This window comes from Callospermophilus lateralis, chromosome 13, assembly GCF_048772815.1.
Source record: "Callospermophilus lateralis isolate mCalLat2 chromosome 13, mCalLat2.hap1, whole genome shotgun sequence".
NCBI lineage: Eukaryota > Metazoa > Chordata > Mammalia > Rodentia > Sciuridae > Callospermophilus > Callospermophilus lateralis.
Window position 1 is genome coordinate 103,671,445 of NC_135317.1, and position 27,541 is coordinate 103,698,985.

The window sequence follows — 27,541 nt, forward strand, 5'->3', positions numbered from 1 at the left end:
AACCCTAGTGAATAGTCGAGTCAGTGGCTGAAACCATCAGGTCAAAGACACCAGACCCAGCACTGTGAGGGTTTCCCACCTCAGACTCTCCTCATTTTTCTTCAATGCACTGACTACAGTCAGCCATCTAAGCCCATTGCCCTTAAGAGTTCATGTCCCTTGGACGTCTCAAATACTGGATGGAAGGCACCTGCCAGCACATTCTCTTGGCACCCAGCAGTGCATGCAGGTGCATACAGGGCGGGCGGGAACCTTGCACAAGGCAGCTTGGCTGTGAAACCTCAGTGGCCAGCACTCAGCAGCCAGCAAGCCAGCACCTTGCCCTGCAGGGAGAGGCAGGCAACGCACCTCATGCACAAAAGCTGTGTGCTCTCCGGTTTGAATGCATCAGCTTCAGCATTATCATTGTTGTTGTTATTATTATTACTATTTGTACCAGGATTGAACCCAGGGTGCTTAACCACTGAGCCACATCCCCAGCCCTTTTTATTTTTTAATTGAGACAGGTTCTCACTAGGTTGCTTAGGCCCTTGCTAAGTTGCTGAGACTGGCTTTAAACTCGCGATCCTCCTGCCTCAGTCTCAGGAGGGGCTGGGATTACAGGCCTGCACCACTCCACCTGGCTTCAGCTTTCTTTTGAAGGGAGGGACATGTTGCATCAGGGCTGTGAAGGCGCGTGGCGTCTGCTTGCTCTGCCCTATCAACACTTTACAAAATTCAGCAGTTCTCTGTGGTGGGCGATTCTGCCTCTGGGAAGATTGGTCATGTCTGGGGGCATCTGGGGTTGATACAACTGAGGAGTGGGGTGCTGCTCTGGCTGGTGCACAGAAGTTAGTGAGGCTGCTAAACCTCCTACAGTAGAAAGAACACCTCACCACCCCAACAGCATCAGAGACAGACCTTCACTTCGCGAAGCTGGAGGGCAAAAAATAACCTGTGAATCAGCCCCAGGTCTCAATTACAAGGTTAGTGGACTCTAGAGAAATTTAAGTTCTATACCCTGTCAAGTCTGCTATGCCTATTTGAAAAAGAATGGTCCCCAGAGACTTGAAAATGGGACATTTGCATGGGTGAAGGGAGCGCCCTTGAAACATCAGATTCTGTCTACTCCTCCAGGACCTACAGAGTGTCCACTCCTCCCCACTGCTCCAAAATGACCCAGAAACCACTGCCTTGCGGGACAATACTTCCAAGTGTCAGAATATACTGCCACCTCCCCTCTGGCCACCAGACCAACCACTAGAGTCATTCACAGCATACTCTGCCATAGTAGGGAAAACCAGACCCCACCACCATCGCTTCACAGCCAAGGAAGCAGATACAGAACAAGCTGCAGTAACCAGCAGATCCCCATTCAATTTCCCACTCTGATTTACCAGGAAATCATCTGGGCCCTGGAGGATGCCAGTGGACTACAGCGAACTCCAAAACTACCAGCTCTGCATGCAGCTGCCTTGAGAGATATGGTACCTAGGTTAGAGCAATAAGCACATGCGCCATGGAAAACAGGGTTTGAGATGCTTCTGCTGGTGGGTGGAGTCTGTGTAAGCTGCAGGCCTCTGCAGATGAGAAAGCCCATTTTAGTGTTAGGAGCCCATCACAGCAGGGCACGCCTGCTGAGGTCAGCTCTGAGGATGACAGCCGGTAACTCAGATTCTTCTCCACTGCTACCGAGGGGCATGTTGCAGCTTGTAATGATGGGCTATGGCCTCCAGGGTCGCAGCAGACCCCAGCAGCTCACCACCAATTGCTTTCTAGGCTCTTGTCCCACAAATTCAGAGTGAAATCCATTGACAATTAACAGAAGGCAAGAATGAAAGGGGTAGGATTTCTTCAAGTGAGAGGGGAAGAGACAGAGTTCCTGCAGGGCAAGAAGGAGCTGAGAGCAGGTTGGTGCGTGAGAGCACGGGTCTAGGAATTTATAGAGCTCTTGGGTCAACACTACTGATCCAAATTTATGCTAATCAGGTTTTGGAAAAGTGCAAAAGCTATTGCTTCAAATTTATGCTCAGCAGGTCTTAGAAAGTGTCAGTGCTATGGTTAGCCCTTGAGTCTGAGCTTTCCTGCAGTCTCCACTCTGGTCTGCCTGCATTTTTATTTTCTCACCACGCATTGGTCCTGGGCAGGGTGCTAGGGCTGCTGGGGATGGGGGGCAGGTCAGTGCCCCTGGCTCACCACACCTGTCTGCAGTCCAGTCCTCCTGCTGGCTCCAGACCCTTCCCCATGGGGATTAGTGAACCAGCTGCATGGGAGTCACCTTGACCAGGACAAAGGCTTGGCTTCACCATTGTTCTGGCCAATGAGTTCTTTTACACCCTGTCAAAACAGCAGACCAGAAGCAGTTCACATTCTTATGGAAGGAACATCAGTCTACATTATGGTCTTGCCTTGGGGCTATATTTCCTTCTCCTTCGGTCATAATAAAGTCTGGAGGGTCAACCCAAAGAACATCCCATTCATCCATTCTATAGATGACACCATGCTCATCAAGCAAGATTAGAAAGAATAGCAAGCTTTTTGGAGACCTTGGTAGAATACATGCACTTTAGAGGGTAAACCATGTATTCCAGGAAGACTCGGGGGCCGTTAACAGTAGTAAAGCTTGTGGGGACCTTGTTGGGAATGATGTCAACAACCCCTTTTCCAGGACTAGGGTCACCCTTCTCTTTTGTCCTCGCACCCCAACTCATGCAAAACTGCACCCCTTCTGCACCCCTTCTTTACCTCAGGAGCAGCATCAGAAACTACACTGTCCAAACTCAGCTCGTCACCTTCCCCAGAGACCCGCATCTTCTGTCTGCATCTTTTGGTGACCGACTCTTCACCCACCCAACCTCCCTGGCCTGGAATTTGGGCATGAGCCCAGGCTAAGTCAGAAGTTCCCTCCAGTCAGGCTTGTCATCTTTCCACTGTCATGACCCTAATTCACACCTTCAGCACACCACTCCTGGGATGACCCTGGAAGAAACTCCAGAGTAGGAAGAACCTCAGTTTGGGAGACCTCTTGGTGTGTTGACTTGGGCTAATTTGATCCACTCTCCAGCTATGTGAATTTGGGCAATTAAATTAAGCCTCAGTCACCTGTAAGGTGGGATAATAAACAGACACTCACACGGTTGCACATTATGAGCCTAATAATGAGTTTTAACTGTGCGAAAGGCATTAAATTGCCTGAGAAAAGTTACACTTTGCAATAACAATTTTTCCTGAGTTAATTGCTAGCTCATTTAACTGTTTCCCATCATCCAGTAAGAAAATGAAACTCAAGAATGTAAGTTTTAAGGAAAGACAGAAGACAAACCCCAAAGAAATGGGTCTTCTGAATATAAAAAATAAATAAATAAAAGGAAACGGGGCTTCTGGCTTACTGAGGGAGGGAATGTCAAAAATGGAGGGGAAGATGGGTCAAAGAGGAAAGAAGTCAGGGGAGACAAACACTGCCTATTTGATTAAACGGGTCTTAAAATCCAAGGCCCTCTCTTACCCACTTACATTTTGAGTTGATAGAGAGTAAGATCAGCTTTAAAAAGAAAGTTAAAACAATTATTAGGAATGAACTTCCTTAAAAACACTAAACCATCCGTCACTGGAATCCAATAATACATGGAACAAGACTTCACAGGCATGGCCAAGGTTTTACAAGCCACTAGCAGACAAAGTCCCAAGCAGCACAGAGAGCCACCTTGGGCCCTGCAGAGGGGTGGGAGGGAAGCAGCCAGGATTGGGACAAGCCATCCCCGTGACATGAAGTTCACCACTGTAATTACACCATCAAAGGCTGTTCACTTCTTTGGAGATCTGCTGTGAGACCAGGTAGGTCATGGTGTGGCCACATACTTTGTGAGGATGCTTCCTGTTTCCTCAACTGTAATATGGAAATAGTGTCTACCATGCATGGCTGTCGTCACAAAGTCCCTAGCATGGCCACTATTATAAATGTTTCTCCTCTCCTCCCTCCTTACCACCCCTTCCTCCCTCCCCATGGCCACCTGAGCAGTCTCATCCCACCACGTCTCTCTTGACTGGAAGTCTCCCAGTAGACCTACCTGTGCCACATGCTTTGAAGACTTTTGTAAAATTCATCTGATTTCTGAATTCAACAAACTTTTGAAGAGATGTGCGTCAATCAGGTCCAACCAGGAGAAAGGACATCATTCCAAGTGCTTAAAACAGCAAACATGTGCACAAGTGACCAGAGCAGAGAAGGCAAGGTGATGGTGAGGCACAGCCCCAGTAGCCGGGTTGACAAAGGAAGGAGGGTCTCTTGCTGAGGCCCAGTGGCCTCTGGTAGAGCGGAAACCCTGGCCGCCTCTCAGGCAGTAGTGGGTCATGGAGAAGATGCAGCTGCCCGCGGGCTGCTGTGTGAGCCACAGAGCCAAGGAGGGACACACCTGGACTCCTTTCCTCTGCCCTCCCACCACCCACCATGCCTCCAGAAACCTGGGGAGCACAGCCTGTGGGCTGAGGGCAGAGCGGGGAAAGGCAAGGGTACCATCTGAGGGCAGGGAGTAAGGAGTGAATTGCTGTTAACGGATCTGCCAGTTGCCAGCCAACACCTTACCTCACAGCTGATAGTTTATTGCACACACATGGAGAAAAAGCAAGGCCCTCCGAGGAGTAGTGTTGGCTGGTTTAAAAAAAAGAGATGGGAAGCAGCAATGCGTAGGAGAAGAAAAATCCAGGCATTTTAAATGTGGTGTATTTATAAGAGGTTTCAATAAAGTGGCCAAATATAAAACTATAAAGTATATATTAAGAAATATGCAAAACCTATGTAAAGAAAACTATTGGTTTTCTAGAGGAATTGTTATAGTTTGGATATATGTGTCCCCCAAAGCTCATGTATGAGACAACATAAGAACATTCAGAAGCAGAGTGACCAGATTATGAGAGTTTTAACCTCATCGGTGGATTAATGGGGTGGTAACTGTAGGCAGGTGGGGTGTGGCTGGAGGAAGTGGTCATGGGGGGCGGAGGGGGGGGAGGGGGGCGGACCTACCTTTGAAGGGTATATTTTGTCCTTAGTGAGCAGAGTTTTCACTTTGCTTCCTGGTCACTGTGTTCTGAGCTGCTGACCTCTGCTCTGCCAGGCCCTTTCGCCATGATGTGCTGCCTTATCTCGGGCCCAGAGCAATGGAGTGGACCAACCTGGAACCCTGAGCCAAAATAAGCCTTTCTCCTTTAAGTTGTTCTTGGCAGCTCTTTTGGCCACAGCAATGCAAAAGCTGACCGAATCAGGAGTGAAGGCAACCTAAATAAAAGCTGAGCCACACCATGTTTTCCCTGAAAGGTGGACGCCATAGTTGTAAAGCAGTCAAGATTTTTTACAAATTGAATTTTAATAACTTCCATGTACTTCTACTCCACAGTTCAATGGGCTTTAGCGGAGAAGCAGAGGGGAGAGAGGGATGATTGACAAGTTTGTTATAAAGTCTACAGGAAGAGCGACTACGCAAAAATTGCCAATGATACTTTGAAGAAAAAAAAATCCTTAAAGACAATTATTTAAAGGAGACATTAGTCCAATAATAAATTAAAAGATGAAAATAACGAAGAACCAAACCCAGGTTTAGTCCACAGTGCTTTTATTTCAATGAATAAAAAACTAAAAAGTGGTGCTGCTCTTACCAGTTACCTGTTTTCAAAAACTCAAGCTTACCACTCACCTCACACTGCATAAAAACGGGTTTGTAAGGACATCGTGGAGCACAATGAAAACTTTGTGCTGGAAGAAAATGTTTGTGATCATGGATGAGGCCAGTGGTTGAGGGACAAGAGGCTCTGAAGGAAACTATACACTTCTTTTAGAAAACATAGCACTTTTACACGGAAAAGTGGACAGATGACACCTGGGAGGAAACGTGTGTGAAGCATGTAACAGAGTCAGATCAATGTCACGTAAAGAACTGTTGTAACCACTCCAGAGGACAAGAGCTGAGTTTTAAAGAACAAATTATATTACGTAATTCACAGAAGAAGAATTGCGAATGGCAACAAATAAAAATGCAAATCTAACTTCCCAAATATTTTTTTAAAATTCAAGTTGAAATCAGAGATCATTTTTGCCTGCTGCTGTTACAAAATTTTTGTATAAGTGACAATATATGGAATAGTACTTACACTAAAGAGAAGACACTCTCACGTGGTGCAGGTGAGAGTATACCTTTGTACAACTTTTGAGAAAGCAATTTGATAATGTACCTCAGAAGTTATAGTGCAGAGTTTATACCTAGTCCTTCCAATTCAACCTTCTATCCTAAGAAATATTAGCAGGAAAGTATAGCCATGTACATAAACATAATTATTGCAACACTTTTCTGAAAGACTCAAAATTGAGAACCACCTAAATATCTCCCAGTAAGAAAAGTGACAGAAAACGTGATGCTCTCTGCACACGCCCCTGAAGAAGAACAGGGTAGTTCTGTGTGTGGGGTGAGAGGTGACCATGGGGTCCCAGGCAAGTGTCACTCAGCACATTTCATTTCGTACCAGAATAAAGGTAGATGTGGATCCAACAGGAGAAACAGGCAAATAGGAAAGAGCAACCTAGGAAACAATTGCAGCTCGTGCTGTGAAGGAAACCGAGAAACACAGTAGGTGTAATCCTTGATTCATCTCTTTTCCATGCACCTAACACCCGACAGCAGACCTGGAAACTCTACTGTCAAAATATATATCAAACATTTCCACCACCCCTCAGTTCCTCTGTGATGCTTTTCAGTAGCCTCCCCTGGTATGAACACCGAGACCTGCTCAGCGGCTTACCAAGCCCTGCCGCCCGCTTCTCCACCTCGGTCACCCCCGCCTGGCCCTGGCCGCTGTTCCTGCTCCACACCAAGCTCATTCCTGTTTTAGAACCGTCGTCCAGTGGTTTTCAACAAGAAGGGAGGAGGTCGCTGGCCCCAGAGGGAGTCTGGAAATGAGCAGGGGACGTGTTCTGCTGTTGCAGTGCGGGGAGACCCACTGTCATCTGGATCCTAGGAATGACAAGCACTTTCCACGGGCATGACTGTCCCCCAGTGGTGCTTTGCTTCATCCAAGACACAAGAGCAGCCCACCAAACCCTTCCCTCTGACTAACTGCTCCTTCCCTAGTAATGGCAGTGTGGCTTTTCTTATTTACCTGTTTCTTACTGTGCTGCTGGGGATCAAGCCCAGGGCCTTGGGCATGCTAGGGAGAGCCCCACCACTGAGCTGCACGGCAGCCTGCACTGTTACTTCAAATGACCCTTCCTCAGAGGGGCCTCCCTCTAACATGTTCTCTAGTCTCTCTGTTCATCTTTTCTCCCATCTTATTATCTATGTAGCTTTATCATCATCTGATAACTTCCTAATTTATGTACTTACGTGCTTGTTTGTCTGTTTTTTCCACTTATCTCCTCACCCCCCAACTAGGACGTAAATTTAAGGATAGTAATGACTATTATCTATTTTATTCTTCATTCTATTCTCTAAGTGATGCTCGGTTCCTCACAGGGACTTAATAAACACTGCTGAATAGATGAAGAATAAGCATTTTTTTAAAATGAGGCAATATGATCAAACACACCTGGTCTTGAATCCTACTCTGTTGCTCTGACCTTGGGAAAGTCACTTAACCTATCTGACCTCCATCTTTTTTTTTTTGTTTGTTTGTGTTTTGTTTTTTTCACTTACAGAATGGAGTTACTAAAAGTTGACTTAGGGGATTGTTATAGGATTAGTAAGCACAAAGGTTGGGTGCTTGATGTAACTCTTACAAATAGGAAGTCGATAAAGGACAAGTATCATTGCTGCTCAGATACTTCGTAAGTAGACTCCGGGCAAGAATAAGTCTTGTGTTCCATTATTGTTAAATAAAACAATGACCATCTAGCATGCCGTAATGTAAACTTGGCTGTAAGGCAGAAAAAGTGTACCCTACTCACATTCCTTTCAAAAGTGAATCCCAGCCAGGCTTGGGGGCACACGTTTCCAATCCCAGTGACTTGGGAGGCTGAAGCAGGAGAATCACAAGTTCAAGACTGGCCTCAGCAATTTAATGAGACCCTGTTTCAAAATAAGAAGGTCTGAGAATGTGGCTCGGTGGCACAGCACCCCTGGGGTTCAATCCCTGGTACTAAAAAAAAGTGAGTCTGCTGCTTGGCCATCTTCTCCATCGGCTACTCTCTCTTCCAAAGTGGAAGCAGTCTTTCATGTTATTTGGGAAGGTAGGAAAAGCTAGCTGGCCATCCATCAACCCCGTCAGGGGGCTGAGAACAGAGTGCAAAGGAAGCACGTGCGTCTCAGCCCCTGCAGTTCTGGTCTCCTCATCACCCCCTCCTGAGCCGTGCCTGGGCCTCCAGAATTTCTTAGAAGCTGGAACACGGCCCACCCCAGTGATGCACAGAGGATGCTGAGGTTGAGGTTGGTGCCCTGTAGCTGACACTTGAGAGTTCTGTTTAACACCTCACTCTCTTTCTCACCACCTCGTCAGGGCGGTGTCTCCTCCATGAAGTTGGGGCGAGGAGAGCAAACACTTTTCATGGCCCGTGAACCCCCATCTCTAGACTAGTTTCTGTTGTGAGGGTCTAGAATTTTGGGTCATTTATTGAAGGACAGAGACAAGCCTCTGTGTAGCTTTCAGAATCATCCATCAACCTTTTCCTCCAATCAAGAACAACTTGTAAAACTCTTTCTTCCAGGAAATGTATCATCAAGTTCCCTTCTGCAGCCTGAGGTGGTGAGGGAATGGTGTCAGGATGCCGTGTTAGCTCCGAAACAAAGGAACCTACCGGAATCTTGCCTAGAGATGCAACCAAGGTGCCAGCAGACACCTATCCAATTCTCTGGGCTCATGTGCAATGGCTCTGGTCTTGCACAGAGGGTCTCATGTGGGTGCACACTTAAGAGTTGACAATAAAAGTCACAATGTCTTTGAAGTGGTTTACCTACCGATAGCTGGGCTGCCGCATGAGAACCAAGAGGTCCTGTCCCCCTGTGGCAAGCCAGGCTGGAGGAGGGGAATCCCTCACCCCTTCCCATCTTGCAGGATGACCCTGCATTGGCTGTAAATAAGGATGGCATTGAGTTTAAGTGTTGTTTCCCTAGTCAAATGCTTAAATATCAAATGCTTAAAGTCAAATGCTTAATAGTATTTCAGGAATTAGAATAGCTATCAAAATGGTGAATCATACCAGGCTGTGACTAGGACAGAATATATTCAATATGTTCAACTAACATTTATACAGAATCTGATGCAAGCCAGCTGAGGTTATGTGTATGATTTTGTATTTAGAAAAACATTGAGGGCAAGAGGCACAAGAGAAATGTTAAAAGGCTATGTTAATATAAAGTAGTATTCATTTGTTTTTATACCACAGAGGATGGAATTTATCTGTTCTTCCTACTATTTTAATGGCTGGTGGGACCTTATGTGTGGCAGGATTATGGATAGTCAATTTCATGGAAAACTAAACATTAGGATTTTTTCATCAATGACTACCAGGAGCAGTGTGAGGAGCCCACGGTCCTGCTGGCCTCCCCGTGACTTCCTGCACCAGAGTGCTGTCCGTGTACTTGGCATTAACAACGTGCCTGCCCAGCCGTGAGGACAGGAGTTGGCCTCCTCGCTTTACACTGCCTCAAGGTGTACACGTGCTGCCAAGGCCACCGCGGAGCTTGCGGAATTATGGAGGCTGGACTCGGGCCCAGGCCTCCTGACCCCAAGATCAACCTCTTCCCTTCTCACTTTACTAGAAGCAGGAGGCCATCGTGGCAAAGGGAAAACAGGGAGATTCAGAGGGACAGTGAGCAAGAGACAGACGAGAGACCAGTAACTCAGGAAGAAACAGGAGAAGAAAATCTAAAAGCCGCTGTCACTGCCAAGACACTAGATCTCTATCTACAGCGTCACCCTCTTGGTCAATTTTCAGTTCCTACAACAGTACACCAGACTTGGCGTGTGGGGGCTGTAAAAGGAACTTGTGTAGCTCCCAGTTCTGGAACTGGGGAGTCCCAGGGCATGGCGGTAATGTCTGACGGGGGCCTTCATGCTCCCTTGTAACTTGGCAGAAGGTGAAAGGGCAAGTGACATGGAGAAAAGAAAGCACACATGAATCTGCTTTTGTACCCAGCTGCTCTGGTGGAAATTCCCCCAATCCTGGGACAATGACACTAGTCCCTTCACAAGGGCCCTGTCCTCATGAACCAACCATCTCTTGTTAGGCTCCATCTCCCAAAAGCAGCACATCGAGGATCAGGTTTCCAACATGAGAATTTGGGGGACACACTCAGACCACAGCAGTCATGAGGCCATATATATCTTTATTTATGTATATAATACATACTTATGCAATGAACTTCACATATATTTCTATATAATACAGAGCATGGATATTGGGCAAAGAGAGACTGAAATCAAAATGCAATTATAACATTCACCTCTCATAAGAAGTGTCGCTGGAAATTAATGGAATGAGGCTCATGGAGAGAGCACTGTCGTGTAAGTTCTAGAAGTCTCTTTGCATATGGAAACCCTAAGTGTTAAGTTTAGGGTGAGATGGCTAGGATCAAGTCCCAGCTTCACCATCTAGACACTCTGTCCCCTTGAGCAAGGCCCATAACTTTTCCGTTTCAGTTGCTTTCATGTATGAAACAAGGGTAACAATCTGCATGACAGGGCTGTTGTGAAACCTGAACAAGATAAGGCACGAGAGAGCTTTGGGAGCCATGCATAGTACGGGGGCATCCAGCAGCAGAACGCCATGGCCAGTGTGTGGAACTTAAAAACAGAGGATTTAAAACCTAAGAAAGAACTTTATAAAATGCAATATCGTCCAGTGCAGAAACAGATGCTCAGTAAGGCACTTCTGCAGGAAGCTTGGAGATGAGAGTATGTGGCCACCTGGAAATATGGCGGAAGCACTCCTGGCTTAGAGGGGAAAGTCCCCGTTACTATTTCTGAGATCACATCTGAACCCAAGGTCTGCATTGAGTGGCATTCAGCAACTGGAACAGCTTTTGGTTTTCCTGTGGTAATCTCAACATACAACGTTTCCCTTCCTTCTGGAGGCTGTTACGAAGTCCTGTCTATGAGCAGACTCATGCAAAACCCAGAGGCTGGCCTTCCACCAGCTGAGACAGCCCCGTGGCACCAACTCAGCAACACAGAGGAGGAAACAGTCTTCTGCCTCCATTCCAGACTGTGCCTCCTACCAAGGTCAGCACCCACCTCTGCCAGCTACTCAGATCAAAAGTCAGAGAATGACCCTTCTGTCACTCCTGAGCCAGAGAATATATTAGTTAACTCTAATGTCCTCGAGGGCTGTCAACAGCACAGTCAGCAACCCCCTTGCTCACACTGCTGCTGTCCCCATTACCATCTCCCAGGTCAGAGCTGGACTGGCCACAGCCTGTTCTCCATGAACAACTGGATGTTCCTTTTACATCACGTGTTATCACCTCCCAGTTATCTCATGACTCTCCATCATAATTAGAATAAAGCCCACAGACCTTTCCACATTTTCCGGGCCCCACATCGTCTCGTTCCTGGTTACTCCTCCAATTTTATTTCCTACCGGTTTCCCCCTAGCTCACCTTAACCAGCCCCCAAACAGCTCTGGGACCCAAGGCTGGGTGTGGCGCTGTCTCTGCTTGGTGGGCTCTGCCCAGGCTCGTCTCCTTCCCGTCAGGCACCCTTTCTCCCTGGTGCTCAGCTGCCTGACCTGCTTACTTTCTCTTCTTAGCACTTCCTACCACGTCACCTGAATATTGATTTGCTTTTTTTTTTTTTTTAAATTGTCACCTTTCCTCCATTAAAACTAACTCCACAGAGCTTTTGTTTTTCCATGTTGCACAGTATCAAGCATGGTTTCTAGGACCCAGAGGACACTGGAAAAGCACTTGTTGAGGAATGAACAAATAAATAAAGTGCCCACCCTCACTTCAAGTGCTGGAATTTGGGGTGGCGTCTTCAAGGAGATACTTGTGGAAGATGGGGGAGTGGTGGAGAGAGATGTGCAGCTCACATACATGTGCCATAAGGTGATCTTTCTCCATTACCCCAAACCTCCGGTGAACTCCGTCCACACACAGCAGCTCGTGGTAAGAAGGCCTTGAAGACAAGAGAAGTGTCCCCCAGAAGCAGTGGTAGGAGCCCTGAGCGAGTGGCCATTGCTAGAGTCCAAAGCAGAACCAGGAAACCGGCTGCCATGTGGACTGCCCAAGAGAATGAGGGTCTCTCCTGAGTGTCCAGGGGCCTGGAGAGAAGACTGCACTTCCCACAGAAGGCGGGGTCAAAGGTCACATCATCCCATTGAGAATCAGAAGGAAGGATGGCCCCAAAGCCTGAGACAGACTGGGTGGGTGGGGGAGACAGACATCTACACTGCCCTTTCTGCCCTTTTTCTAGAAATGTGGAGAGGGGTCTAGCAGGAGGGGGAAGACTGGACCCACGTGGGCAGCCCTCCATTGAGGAGGTGCGTTCCACCCACTGGGTAGACGCTGGGGCCCAGCACCCACCAGGTCCTCAGGCTGGCTGCCTTCCAAGCGAATCGCAAAGGTCCCCGGCACTGTCAGTGGGTCTATTGTTTCTGAACAGGACTCATTTCTGAGCTCTATTAATCCTATTAGTCCTAATAGGAATCATTAATAGAATCTCCTTAATCTGATTCAGGATGATCCAAAACCTTGGAAAGTCAAAAAAAGAAAAAAGTAAAATCCATCTCTACTAACACCAGGTTTTACTCAGGTCCCTAAAGAATGCAAGTTAACATGCTGCTTCAAAAAGGGACCAGAGAGCTTGGGGTTGTGGCTCAGGGGTAGAGCGCTTGCCTCACAGTGTGAGGCACTGGGTTCCATCCTCAGCACCACATAAAAATAAATAAAATACAGATAGATATAATATGTTTATCTTTTAAAAAAAAGGGGTGGGGGGTGGGGGCCAGAGAATGTCTAGGACTCAACCCACCACAGAGAGCCCACGGTCTGGCTTTGAGGGGCCTGGCTTCTCCCTTCCACTTCCCTCTTCCGATAAGTTATCATTTCGAATTTGTCACCCTCACCATGATGCCCACAGCAGAGCTCTTTCCTGTTCAGCTGTGGTAAGTCAAAACCTACTTCAGAGAACACAAAGTCACCACTCTGAGGGGCTAAGAAAAGACACGGGTTTTGTGTGTCTTTAGTTGTTTGAAAAAACAAAGAAAGAAAGAAGAAACCTCGAACGACTGAACCAGCAGAAGCCTTTTTTGTGTGAAACCTGTGCTCTACTTTGGGGTTAGCTTTTCACAGAGGAGCAATGGCAGGTCCCACCTTCAAGGAACAAAGGTCCTGGGTTTCTGACATTCCCTACGTTCTGTGTTAGAGAAAAATAGCTCAGTGTTTCAAACGAACTGTTAATACCTCTTCCCTGGAACCAGAACTGAAAGCACAGTAAGCTATAATCCTATCTTCAGAGGATCCCAAAGGTATCCTAGTGCAGCTGAGGCTTGGAGAGATCATGGGCCAGGGGTGTCACCATTAGCTGATGGCACCGAGTCATCTCAGGATGCCCAGCTCCATCCCCACTGCCTCTTTGCTGTGATACAAGGTACTATTATCTAGAAGGTATCATTGACCAAAAAAATCATACATATACCAGAAAACTTCCCATGACCCCTGCAACTGGCACACTTGATGGCTGAAGTCAAAACAGGAGGGAAAAGACAAGGAGGATTTCATCATGGTGGCTGGAAATTCGGATCAGCAGCCAAGGTAAGGGCAAAACCTCTCTGTCTTCATGAGATGTCCAGTCAGGAACCTCATCCTCCAGAGTAGATGAGTGAAGTTTTAGGAAGATTAGATGACACCTTCCAACCTGGAACTTTGGTTTTGTTCTTTAATTTATTCAACAAATACTTATTGACTATCTTCTAAATGATAGTTTTACTGAAGCAATGGTAATTTCCTTCAGCCCTCTCCTAACTAAACTCCTGGCACTGCCCAGAAACCAGCTATTTCTTTCCTATTTTCCAATGCTGTGAATTAGTATGATTTAGTATCTGTGACCTCAAACTCCCATTGGATAATCTACTCAAAGGTGGATTATTCACATGCTCAGGAGATTGCATAAACATGGATTCCCCAACTCCTAAATCATACACATCCAAAGCTGAGAGACCCTTGCCTTATAATTAAGGTTATTTAGTCAACAAATGTTTATTGAATGCTTAATATGTACCAGGTACTGGGTTTTGGATAGAGGAATAACAAGGAAGAAAAGGCTCTGCTTTGGGAATTTCTATTCCAACAATGGAATATTGGCAAGAGAATAGGCCCAGTTAGGATGATCTGAGAGAAGATGACATTTGAATTCCATGTGAAAAACCCAAGCAGAGCATCCTGGAGAAGGCAGTGGAGGTCTTGTGGTGTCCCACCTGCTCAGCTGTCCGTACCTACCCTGGGAAATGGGAAACAGCCAGAACTGGAGGGAGACGGAGGAGAAAGAAAGGTTCGGGTGCAGATTCATTCTGTTTGGTCTGGGTTGGGTTGTCTGTTCTGAAAGGGCTGCTTTAACACGAGTACTTGCTGTTAGAAATGATTTCCTAGCTGGGGCTGGTCTGGGGGTTAGGGGACCGAGAAAGATATTGTAAGTGGCAAAGAAGGAAAGAGGCAATGTGAGCCTAGTGGCAAATGGATCGTTCTCTTCCTGCAACCAGACCAAAGGAAGAGGGGGTGTCGGTGCAGATGGAATTGAGTTTTGTGTGGAAGGAAGGTTACGTGGTGGGAGGTGGGGATGTGGCTGATGATGCAAGAGGGAAAATATGACAGAAATGACTCAAAGAACAAAAGCCCATCTCACTAGGGAACCGAAGAAACGGTGCTGGCAGTGTTGAAGGGGCACCGGAGACCTGTGACCATGAGTGTAAAGCAGTGGCTTTCAACCAAGGGTAACTGTCCTCCTCTCACCCCCAGGGACAATGTCTGGAGGTAGTTTTGGGTTGTCACATGTTGGGTGGGCAGATGGGGGATGCTCCTTGCTTCTATCGAGCGTCGGGCCGGTATGCGGCTAAGCACGGCACAACTCCCAGGATGGCCCTCAGCACAAAGGACTGCCCGCCATGGGATATCAGCAGAGCCCAAACTGAGAAACTCCGACATAAAGTGGTGTCAGGGTTATGTACACACCATCTCTGGAAGGCTGCACAAGGAGACGGTGATCTTCTATGAAAGCAGAAATGGGCCCCGCAGGACAGAATGAGAAGAAGACTTTCATCCTATATCCTTGCGTTTTCTTTTAAAATTTGCACATGTACACGTTGCCTATTCAAGTCAATCAAAAGATAGAAATAAGTCAGTAAGAAGTCAATCATGGATGGGCTGACTTAAATACACAATAAATAAAAATAAGATCAGCCATCCTGTTTGGGCAGTTTTCTCCAGCAACCTGTGGCTGCTGATACGTCAACCGAAAGAGATGGATCCTTACGAGCAGAACCCAAGGGAAGAAGGAATCGTTCTGGAATTAAGAGTCTTTCCAAGGCACTGATTCTAATGGAAGGATGATGGAACTGGGCAGGGAGGGAAGTGAAGCAGGGGAAGGACCTGATGAACACATTAGGAAAAAGGTACATTTTATTAATCAGAGATCTCAGTATTTTAAGAATATTTTAGAAAAGAAAATGTTGGAGTAATTGAACTAGAACAATACGTGATAATGTTGTGAACAGAAGACACCAAAAACCAAAATCCAGAGGAGGAATTTTCAATGATAACAAAGTCAAGGGAAAGGCCATGATTGTGAGTAGCTGAAGAAAACAGCAAAAGGTCCTTGTGAGGAGTGGGAGGCACAAGTGACCAGGTGTCTGGAGGCTCCGCCCCAAAAGAGCTTCTTCCCGAGAAGAAAGCACTTCTGAAAGAGAGTTTATGAGCAATCTTGGGTACCATTTCTTGATGTCCTACAGCATGTCAGATACTTTGGGCATATTTTAGCTCTTTTTGGCCCAAGAAAGTTCTAGTGATCTGTCTAGAGCCTGTGAAGTCAGTAGGTGGAAGAACAAAGATTCAAATTCTGTTTTTTTAGTTCAAAGTCTGTGCCCTTTCCACCAGACCATGGCTCTGCCCCAGGAAGACACCTCGTCATCAAGTATCTAGAAAGCTGGGCAAGCTTAGCACCAGCAATTACGTTGATAATGGAAACTCTGGTTCACAGAGGACAGAGACAGAAAAAGAGAGAAGAGCCTGGCACAGATGAAAGGATTTTCAGCACAGTTCTTCTCAACTTAAAAAATTCTTCTTAATGTGATCTGAAGTCACAATGAAGAAACCATAGATAAAAAAACAAAACTAACAAGCAAAAAACCCAAATCTTGGTGATTTCCAAAACTTACACTCACAATACTTTTGTAGATGCTAAAGTGGAGCTTTTATTACATGTCAACCATTCATTAAAAATGCAAAAAAATAAATACTGGTTATATTAAAGGAAAACAGCATCAAGAGCTGAATGTCGGTGGGTGACAAAAATTTTTGAAGACTATTACACTTGGTTGCCAAGAAGCATTCAAAACAGTTTTTCCTAAATACATACTTCATGATCTCACATTTGCTCTATGTATGTGACTCTTTAGACTGATTCACTCCCTCTCTCTCTCTCTCTCTCTCTCTCACACACACACACACACACTCTCTCTCTCTCTCTCTCTCCCTTATAATTGCACTAGAGATGCATATGGTGTAGGAGTGGACCAAGTCCCCCAAACACTCCTTTCACTTCTCTGATAGCATGGCCTGGTAGCCCAGGATATGCATTTAGAAGTAAAGGTGCCACCAATGGGGTGCTGACCTCCTTAGGTCTCTTTAGCTTATCATGCGTGCCTGGTTCTCCTTCCCCATCCCTGTCCATCCATGTTATAACCATGGATCTGAAGACAGCTTTCCCTGAGGTAGCAATTAGACCCACCCTGGGAGTTGGGTTCGAAGGTGTCCTTCTTTTCCACGTAAGTTGTTCTTGGCCACTTCACATGGGTCTAGAACACCAGGAAGCGGCGTCTCTATGTCCTGCACCTTTGCGTGGCAGCCCAAAGCTCTTGTGTTCTTCAGCCATATTCCTCTTCCTCTCTGGCTCATGGACCTTGGGTGAGATGAGGAATTGCAGACCTGCTGGACTCTGTGGTCTCAAGGTCTTTGTGGTTATGTCTTTGCACTTGAACTCAATAGGCTTAAGAAGACCTTCATTCAGGCCAATGTCCCCAGTGCCTATAACAAGGAACCATAGGGAGAGAATCCTCAAGTGCTTCTCTTAGAGCTTATATAAGCCAAAAAATGTCTTAGATTCCTCAAAATTGACCAGAGAGAGCTCAGATACGTTGACATATAAATGGTCGTTACTGGTGAAGTTGAACACAGCCCCCAGATAGCTGCTGCGGGCCCACATCTGGCCAGTAGTGCAGTAGTTCATCATCTTGCCCTCCATCAGCACCAGGTCCTGGGGATACTTAGAGTTCTTCATGTAGACCTTGTGGCTCAGGGGCTGGTTGTTGCAGGACTGACCCCGGAAGTATATTTTGGAATACACAAAGTACAGCCCAGTGTCATTGATCACAAGGCCACCCTTCTGATACTTCACTCCAGAGATCAGGGAAATTCCGTAGGTGTCTTCCCACTCCAGCGGGCTGGGCCTTGAGCTGGGCTTACCTGAAGTCAATCAGAGAGGAGCCGTCAGCAAGGAAAGCTCATGCAGCCAACAAGCTAACTTCCCAGGCAAAACTACAGGCCTTTCCTTCAACAAATGTTCTATCCAGAGTGAGGTAGCTCCCACCGATCGGGCAGAGGGGTCAGAACTTGGCCCATCACTGAATTCTCTTTGTCAAATTGTCTATATCAATCTTATCATCTCCACAATAGGGATAATAACAAATGCCCCCAGTCGACTGCAGTAAAAATTACTGAGATAATTTTAGCTATCTAAAACAAAGATTTTATGATCTTCAGAACTAGAAGCAACACTGCTAAGCTTTGTGGTCCCTCCCTGAAAGGAAAAGCCAAATCCAGGGAATTTAAAGAAGACATGGGTAGGACCTAAGGGATCCTGGCTCCATCTTCTCACCACAGCCAGGATTCTTCCACCCCTCTATTTGGGCTGAAATTCTCTATCCCTCACACCTCCCCCCTATGTCCAAACCTTAATCAAAGAACTCGCTCCAGTACTGAACTTATGGCTGTGTGCCTGTATTTCCCTATTAGATGCAAGCTCCTTTGGAGGCAGGAACCATGAGCTCTCTGTCTCCATGCCCTCAAAGCTTGGCACACAGCAGGTACTCCTTAAGTATTTGTTGGTCTACCTGAATCAATCTACAGCCTCTGCCTGAGAAACTGCAGAAGCAGTGGCACAGCACACAACCTTGTGTGACCTTTGTCTACTTCTCCTGTATTTGTGGTTTCCAGTTGGAGTACCCATCCCATCCCAACAGCCACCATTTCACCTCCCATTGTAATCCCACGCTGAAGCCCCAGGGCCAGGGCTGAGGCTGCCTCTCACTCCTATTTCTCCTCTGGAAGCAGAATGAAACTTCCAGAAAATCAGAGAAGCACTAAAATAATTCACCACTCACTCCCCACTCTTCTGTGTGGCAGGAACCCCTCAGGGTCTTTGAAATATTTGAAAAGAGTGGGCTCCCTGGGGTCTCATTCACTCCATAGCTCCAGTCTAGCACTCGCCCAGAGCAGGGGCATGCGACTGACCCCCTAGAAAGCTGTTGCTTGGGTTCCAAATACTGTTGCTGGAAAGCGCTTGTCCCCAGAACTGGTCACGGAAACCATTCTGCGCTTTGCCAAAGGCTTTCCCAGCCCCCACCCGGGGCTTGCAGACACAGACCTGTTAAATGGGCCGCTCTCCTCAGTGCCTTTTTATCAGAGGGTGAACTGGGGTGGCCTGTATCACAGAGAGACAAAAGACGTACGTAAAAATGAGATGCCAGCTACTACCATGGTGGAACTCAATCCCATTTGAATAAAAGATTTTAAAAGCATAGGTGGCGATATTCTGAGAGATTCTCAACAACAGTCTGTGTTTCAGAAACAGGTTGAACAAAGTAAACCAAACTGAAATCGACATATATATTCATTGTAATGTTACACTGTGCATAAAACTGTTGTATCAGTTACTTCGTTTAGAACTTCCCATAGTATTGGAGGTAGGGATTATTGTCCTGACTTATAGTTGACAAAGTCAGCTTGGAAAATGGATGACTCGTCCAAGAAGACTCAGCATTCAGAGTCACAGATGGGACCGATGCCCAGTCTCCCGCTCTAATCCAGGGCTCTGTCCACTCTGGCTGTGCTGCCCCAGGGACACAGAGAAGACTGCTAATGTGACCCCTGGCTACCAGGTCTCTTCCCACTGCCATTGTACAGTCTGCACCCACTCGATCATTCTAAGTCCTCAGCCACCCCTGTCACCAAGACCTCAGACACCTCTGTGGCCCCACGTGATTTCAGCCTCACTTCCTCTGCTCACTCCCACTGGACACTGCCCCTGGTCCTCCGCCTGGGCCTGCACTCACTCAGTGCTGTCTGCCTGGATGCTGTCCCAGAGGGATTTCTGTGCCAAACTTCAATCCATTCTCTAAACTCTATCGAAAACGTCTCCTTCTTTGGGAAACCTTCCCAGATTTAAAGTCGACTATGTTCTTTCTCTCCTTTGAAACCTAAGACCTCTCTGTTTTTACTTCCCCTGTCAGTTCTGACTCCCCTTTTCTAAGGAGATGTCCCCAATCAATTGCATTGAAAAATTTTGAGATAAATTTAGCTCTCTGAAACAAAGATCTTAAGATCTTTAAAACTTGAAAGGTTTAAACTTTGTTGTCCCTCCCTGAAAGGAAAAGCCAAATCCAAGAAATTCTAAAGTTGGATAGGACCTTAGGGATCCTTGCTTAATGTAAAAATTGTCTTATTTCTCCCCGCCTCAAATAAATAGCAAGTTCCTTACGATATGCTGACTTCATCAGAGTGAGTTCAGCCTGGTTCCTAACACGAAGCGTGCCTTCAGCAAATGCTCAGCATATTAAATCAAAGGAGTTGAAACTGATAATATTTTCCTAACCAGACACCGTTTCTCCGACCTTTAATACGTTAGCCAAGGTAGAAAGCTGTCACTTAGCTAATTAACTCAGCTAACTAAGATATTCAGGAACAACTCACAGGAAAGATGCCTGTCCATCTCAGGCTAGTGATTGGCCTATGAAAGTCCCCCAGGTGTGAAAACGGCCCTGTCCCCTGTGAACATTACCTGAGCAGTCGTGATCTCTTAGCACCCAAGACAAACCACCTCCAAGGAGGTGTGAGTGAGCAGGAAAGGCAAAACTGAGTTTCCTCTACATTCCCATACCACAGCCATCCGAGCAGCTCTGCTGGCACGTGGCCACAAACTAACAGGAAGTGGAACCGAAAACCACATGTTCGCATCATGATAGCCTTCAGAGGCCAGTATAACACTCTCCTCATAAAAGGTACTCACTCTAAATATCTGCTGGATAAATATTAGAAAGGCATCCTAGACAGTGGTGGGGACCCTTCCTACACCAGGGCTTTCTGCATGCCACTGGAAGTACCTACTGGCTTGCTCTTGTCTACCTTCCCACTAGTTGAAAGTGCCATGCGGACAGACCTGCTTGCCTCTCCCATCCTTGATCACCCCAGAGCCCATCCTGACTCACAGGAGGCACTACAAGGCCGCCTGTGGGTGAGCTAGCTGAGGGAAAGATGGAAAACGATAAAAGGAAATGAAGCGTAAATAATCCATGATAGTATCTCCAGGGAAAGTCTCTGTTAACACGCTGGGTGTGAAACAGCTTAGTTCTTTTCTGAGAATGTAAAATATTCACATGTACTTTAATAGTCAGTAGTAAACTAAACACACCCCTTAGCACACATCTCTTCTTCTAACAATATAGAGAAATGCCCTCTATCTCCATCTGAGATCCCCGTGACATTAAGTGTTCTTCTGACACAAGGTCATCAGTTGGTATGGATTATGTGCTCACCAGAATACACCATATGTTTTTAACTAATCTCTTAAGAGGCATTTAGGTTTCTTCTGAATGTTTCTTATAAACAGACTTATGAAAAGGTGATAAATATCCTTGTAAATAAATCTTTGAGCCTAAGTTTGATTATTTTCCTAAGATAAATTTTCAGTGATGGGACTGCAAGGTAAACTAACAGCTTCAAGTCAAGGATACATATATTCCAAACTGCTCTTCAGCAAAGTTCTGGTAACTTCCATGCATACTGGCTGAAACTAAAATTTAAGCAGGTCTTTTCCTCTTATGTCTTTCTTTGCATGTTTTATATCTCCCATTAGTAAAGTTACTAATTTGATTTCCATATGATCATTCACCAATTTCTGGTCCATCTGGGTAGATGTAGAGAAGATAATTCTTTACTGAGGTTGGTAGACCTGACTCATCTTTTCATTTGACTTCAAAACACTAAAATAACTCCATGAAGTGGGTGAAAAATGAATAATTAGGTGCCCATCTCACAAGCCACATTCCACTGATTTTCAAAGTGATTGTACTTTAGAAATCCTCCAAGAGCCTCAGTGTTCTATTAGTACCCCCAGCTTGTGTACATCTGGGCTCTCTAACATTTAGGAACTTGGACCCAGAACTTAGGCCCAGACATCCCAAAGATGCGGAGCTGCCCTGGGTCAGCTGCAGTAGGCACATTCTGAGTCTCCACCAGCTGCACTGAAGATGGCCAGGGTTTGCTGTTGCCAGGAAACTCTCTACTAAGTTTCTAAGGATAAGATTTGCCTATCATCTTTATGGAGGTATCCTGCTTGGCATCTTTTCCCCGTTCCATGGCTATTACAGAGACAGGAGTTTCTCTATTTCATGAGGCACCAGACCATGTCCTGGAAGGACCTATAGGTGACAAGCCATCAGGAGACTTTCATCTAGCCCCAGTTCCATGCTGATAGTCTTGGGCCTATTATCTAATTCATCTGTTGTTTCTCTTCTAAAAAATAAGACATCTGGACCAGGGAAGCTCCCTTCTAATTCAAACCAAATCTGAAACTTCAGTGAATCTGTGTTTTTGACAAATGAAGAATATCCTAAACTTTATCTGTCTACAGCTTCCTACACTCTGCCCTGAAATCTCATGAGGTCAGTGTTTCACATGTCTTCTTCTTCCTGTCCCAGATCTCAGGCAAAGGGTTCTCCTTTATTGTCAAAGGCCGTTCATGAGTCTTCTGTGGGTGAAGCTGAACTTCCTTTGAAGAACAGCTGCAGTGTACCCTTGGGTCCCCAGTGACTTCAAAAGAACCCCTACTGTGGGCAATCGATTGTCCACTTTTTGAAATCTTTGTCATGTCCTATAAAATACTTTAAAATAAAGCTTAGCTCTAATCATTTCTAGAGAGATTAAAAGAGTGGAGGACAGTCCCCCCAAACATCTCCCTTTTTCTCCCATGGAGTCACAGCCACTACCACCCATCCCAGAACCAGGACACGTGGGAAAGGGCCAGGCCTGGGTCAGTGGTCTGGAGCTGGGGGCAAAGGCCCAGGTCTATTTCTCTTTTCAAAGCGAAGTGGAAGTTAGTTTGAATTATGAACAGTGCTCAGCTACCTGATTTTGAGCCATTAAATTCACTTAATATTTTAAAATAGTTCAAGGAACCATATTGACCAGAGATTCAAAATTAGCCAGGATTCCTCCCATAGTATTCATAAACCTAAGAAGGGGACAAAATTCAAGACATTCCACCAACTTTGTTCAGTTCTGAGGATCATCTTTGGGAACTCAGGGCTCTTGTATAAAAGGACTCACCTATTTGCTTCTCCAAAGATGGTTCTGTATTTCTTTGATTGATTGACTAGCAAAAGAGAAGGAGAAAAGTAGTATAATTAGTTATCAAAGCAGAAGAGGCAGAATTGTCAACTAAAGCAAGTCCTAGAAAGATAATTCAGACACCTCAAATCCTTGCCTGACTTAGACTTTACCCAAGCAATTGTGCCTCACTGTCCCTCAGTTTTGTGTTTTGGAACAGTACAGACATTCTAAAAATCTTTTCAAGGAAATTTAATTTGGTCTATGAGTCAATTCCTTCTAAACAAGACTCCAAATTATTTCAATTCCCCAATCACTAGTTATGAGGTGGTAAATGGCTCAACCGACTGGCTTGATAACTGAGAAAGGAAGGACTGTTTGCCTTTGATTCTTTACAAGAAAATATTCCCTTCCCTTGGGTGAGCCAACATTCGCTCGCCAACAGGAGGGTGACGACAGCCGTTGGTCCGGAAGACAGGACAAGAAGGTCTGAGGAGTACCTCACAAGCAGGGCAGGGCTCCATCCATGTGGCTCACAGCTGCGGGCCACCCGCACTGCAGCAGAGCCGTCTTGCCCAGCGACTCCTGGGCATGGAAGCCCCCATACCAGCCTTACCTCGCGGAGTTCTGCCAGTTCCTTTTGCAGGTGGAAGAGCTGATACATCCCCAGGCCCAGTCCAACCAGGGCCACCAGCACCATAAAAAATATCACAAGGAGCCACAAGCCTGTGTTGTGGCCCCTGCTCTTCTTCAGAGGCGGTGGTGGCAATGGGGGCAGAGGAGGCAGTGGTGGAGGTGGCGGTGGAGGTGGGGGCGGGGGCCTCCGTTGACCTGGCCTTCTGGGCACAGAGGATGGACAGGCGAAAACTGACTCTGGAGGGACCCAGGAAGAGCTGGCACTACTGTCCACCCAGTAGATCTGGGGATACGGGTAGTTCAAGGGCTGCTGCATGGCAGCCAGCCGCAGGGAAGGGTTTTGTTTCTCTCAATCCTGCGGGAGGCTGAGGTGTCGAGGTCGGGACTCCTGTTGCTGACTGCTCACGAGAAGGGAACGCAGCTGTCTTTATAGTGTTTCCATAACTGAGGGAAACACACCTCTCTCTCTCTCTCTCTCTCTCTCATTCTCTTTCTGTTTCTCTTGAAAGACACCCACTTGCTTTGTATCTGAATCTAAAAAGCCTCAAGAAGCTCAGAGTCAACCCCTGGAAGCTTCCGCCCACAAGTTTCTGATGAAAGCCTTCAAAGCTCTGCTTGCTGTCAGCACCCCAAGAGCTGGGAGGCAGGGCTCAACGTGCTCCGGTCCAACAGAGCAGTCGGCACTGGGTGCAGCCCTGTGGGCATTAAATCGGACCCAGCTGCAGAGAGACGGACCAGTGGGGCGTGTGCAGACCCTGAGGGGCGAGACCCTGGAGTCATGGCCAGAGAAGCCACCTGCACATCCTACCTTTAGCATGAGGAAATCCCCCCCACACTCCCCACACACGCCTTTGGTTTCCCACACCCAAGTGATTTACCCTGACATTGCACATCATCCTAACTGACAGGTTGACACCTGCCCTGTCCACCCCACAGACCAGCTCAGAGGTGGTCAGAGGTTGCAAACCAGCTGCCCATTGGCTTTGAGAAGCCTCAGAACTGCTTTGCTTACACTACACAATCTTTTTCTTTCATTAGTCACCCACTTTTAAAATTGATACTGTACACATTAAAAATATATGTTTCCCTTCTGTTTTGAAATATTAGAATATTGGACACTCTCGAGGCTCTCTCTGCAAACCCAGTAAGCTACCCTAGGAATGAGACACAGGTGCTCCAGGTCACCCAGGGCCACACCACTACACTGCCTTCCCCATGCAGTAGCTGTTCTGGTCCCTGCAGGCGTTTCTGCTCATAGTCCCTATTACAACTCCCAGATGAAATTCATGGTGCCCAGTTAATTGAATTTCAGATAAATGATTTTTAGGACAAGAATATCCTGAACATTGCATGGAAATAGTAAAAAATATTCATTGTTTATCATAAATTCAAATTCAACTGTGTGTCCTCCAATTTCTTGCTTTTGACTGAAGCTGGCAACCCTACTTGGGTAAACCTCGCCCTTTCCTCTGGCCTCACATAACCTTTATATGCCAATAACTTCTAAGAACTCAGCTTTAGTTCCAACCATTCTCCCATAGAAACCACAAACCTCCTACAAATTCTTATTTTCTATTTTATTGGAGTGCTCTACTTTTCAAATTTTATCAGTTTTTATATGATCTGGGATTTCTATGTGCTCATTCTGGCTTTTTCCACCTGCAGCAAACCAACACAGGACATATTATTTCCCTGCTACGTTCTGCCCATCCCACCCCACTCCCAACACAACTCCCTTCTCTCGAGGTCACTCCCTCTGGTGACAACCCCAGCTCCCCTCTCTGCCTCTGCCCCAGCCTTTGACTGGTGTCCCAGGACTGCTGAGGCAGTTCCCGTCACCCACCCACTCCCATCTTGCCAACCGCTGTTGCCTCTACTTCAGGCTGGGGCGTCTCTGGTTTTCTAGGTGCAACTTCTGCAAAAACTTCCAGGACTCTAAGAACAATGCTATATTTCTCATCTTCCTCTGCCCTGTGCCTCCTCCTGATTCATTCTGTGACAGAGGAAGCATAAGCCCATAGCTCCCAAGCAGGAGCTGAACAAAGTGAAGAACAAGTAAAGTCAAAGAGGGCAACTTTAAACACTGGCATCAGGCTTGGTAATGCCAGCGAACGTCACGTGTTGGTAAAATCATAGAATCAACACCTGTACAAACAATAACAGGGCCCCATCAGCTTTTGGGGATACCTAAACCTTATTAGGAGAAATAATTAAAGTATATCTTTAGCTCTGTGATTGCTGAATTTATAAGATTTGTCCTCAAGAGCTGGACTTAATAAATAAACCAAGTAATAAATCAACCAAGGCACCAACAGGCTGGCTCTGCCCACCACGTCCTACACCTGGGAAACTCAAACTGGGTTCTTCTCCCAGCCCTTTCCCCACTCTTATTTGCACCTGCATCTCTCATTGCAGAACCAGAGTTCCTTGAGGAAGGTAGGAGAAGGATTCAGAGCTGCCCATCTGTTTCAGGAGAAGGAGGAGGAGTAGGCTGACCAGTTGCAGACAGTCACAGGGAACAAATTTTAGTGTAGGACCAAATCAGATAGCCCTCCTTGTACGGGTTGTGATGACTTCCTAAGTACCTTTCACTAGATGAAAATTCAAATTGTTTTTCTTTCTTTCTTTTTTTTTGAGAGAGACAGAGAGAGAGAGAGAGTTTTTTAATATTCATTTTTTTTTTTTTTTTTTTAGTTTTTTGGCGGACACAACATCTTTGTATGTAGTGCTGAGGATCAAACCCGGGCCCCATGCATGCCAGGCGAGCGCGCTACCGCTTGAGCCACATCCCCAGCCCTCAAATTGTTTTTCACTGTGGTCCCTCTAACATTGTACCTTTTCCTTCAGAAATTGTCCTAACCCTCTAGAAACAGGGTTGAAACATGCTCCCAAAGCTTTATGTGAGTCACAGGGAGGCTGGAAGGCCAGAGCAGTGAAGAGAAAGGGCTGCTCTGTCTGTCTGTCCAGTCCTGCAGAAGCAGACCAGGGCTCCAGAGGTGACTGGGCTGTAGCAGAGTGGTCCATCCTCAGAGAGCCGCTGCAAACCCTCCCGGACCTAGAGAAGACTCCCAAGAGCAGCTGCCGAGTCAGTAGAGAGGCCAGGCCCTGCAATCGTCTCAGAAGTGACCACGGTGTGTTCTGAGCCGGAGTTCATTCACTCGCAAATGTGAACCCACATATTTAATTTCACTAGGTCCTTCCAGACACTCATCTGCATGGTCGACCCCTTGGCACCAGCAGTTGCGTGAGGACTATCCTGTCCAGTCTTCCTTGGCTTCCTACTGTCCACCTTTCTAGTTTTTGCCAAGTGTCATGGCTACAAAGTCCTATCTCAATGTCTCCTAAACTTCTTCTCTGTGGCTCCTTGTGAGTTTGAAAACCTGGCCATATATCTGTTGGACATTCAAGTTTCCCTTTTTTTGTGGCTGCTTCCAGTTCATAGGTCATGCCCGTTTTTAAATTGGGGTTCTTTTCTCCTTCCTGCTGATTTGTGGGATCTCTCATACTTTGTATTTTAGATATAAATCCACAGTGACCTTCAGATACTGAAAACATCTTGTCCGTGCCATTGCCCATTCCTCTTTAGGTCCCTCTGGAGTTTGCTCTTGTTCGGGAGATGAGCAGGAGTCCTTGTGTATGATTTTCCACGTATGAACCGGTTTTCCCAGCACAGCCCATCTTTTCTCTGCTGGATTCCAGTGGAGCATTTATCACACACAAAGATTCCTCTTGTAGTTGAACCACTTTACAGACCCTTGTTTCTTCTGGTACCAGGAGCACACAGTTCTCATGATTATGAATTTAAAGAATGTCTTCAGAGCTGGTTTCACAAAATCTTCCATCTTTGCTCTTCTTCTTTTTTAAATTGACTTAGCTATGTGAGTATATTTAATCTCCAATATGTTAGAACAAAAAGCTAACCTACTCCTAAAATATTCTACTGGACTATTAAGTACCTACAGTCATTTGAGGGAAGCGTTGTCCTTATAATGTTTGGCCCTGTCTATATCACATCTTTTTTTATGTGTGTGATCTTTAATTTTTTTTCTTCAAAGTGATCTCATACATTTTTTCTTAGAGTCACTGCTTCATATCCTATAATTCTGTTGTGATTATAACAAAATTATTTCTGTGGC

At 46.2% G+C, this 27,541-nt stretch overlaps 1 protein-coding gene across 1 annotated transcript; it reads right to left on the minus strand.

Annotated features, from left to right (window-relative positions):
* Nucleotides 1-17,235: 17,235 nt before the first annotated feature.
* Nucleotides 17,236-23,721, minus strand: Faslg (Fas ligand). Its single transcript, XM_076832009.1, has 4 exons — nucleotides 23,386-23,721; nucleotides 22,770-22,815; nucleotides 18,811-18,867; nucleotides 17,236-17,630 (listed from the first exon to the last, which is right to left on the minus strand). Exons 1-4 carry the CDS (start codon nucleotides 23,719-23,721, stop codon nucleotides 17,236-17,238), a joined length of 834 nt encoding a protein of 277 aa, XP_076688124.1.
* Between the last annotated feature and the right edge of the window lie 3,820 nt (nucleotides 23,722-27,541).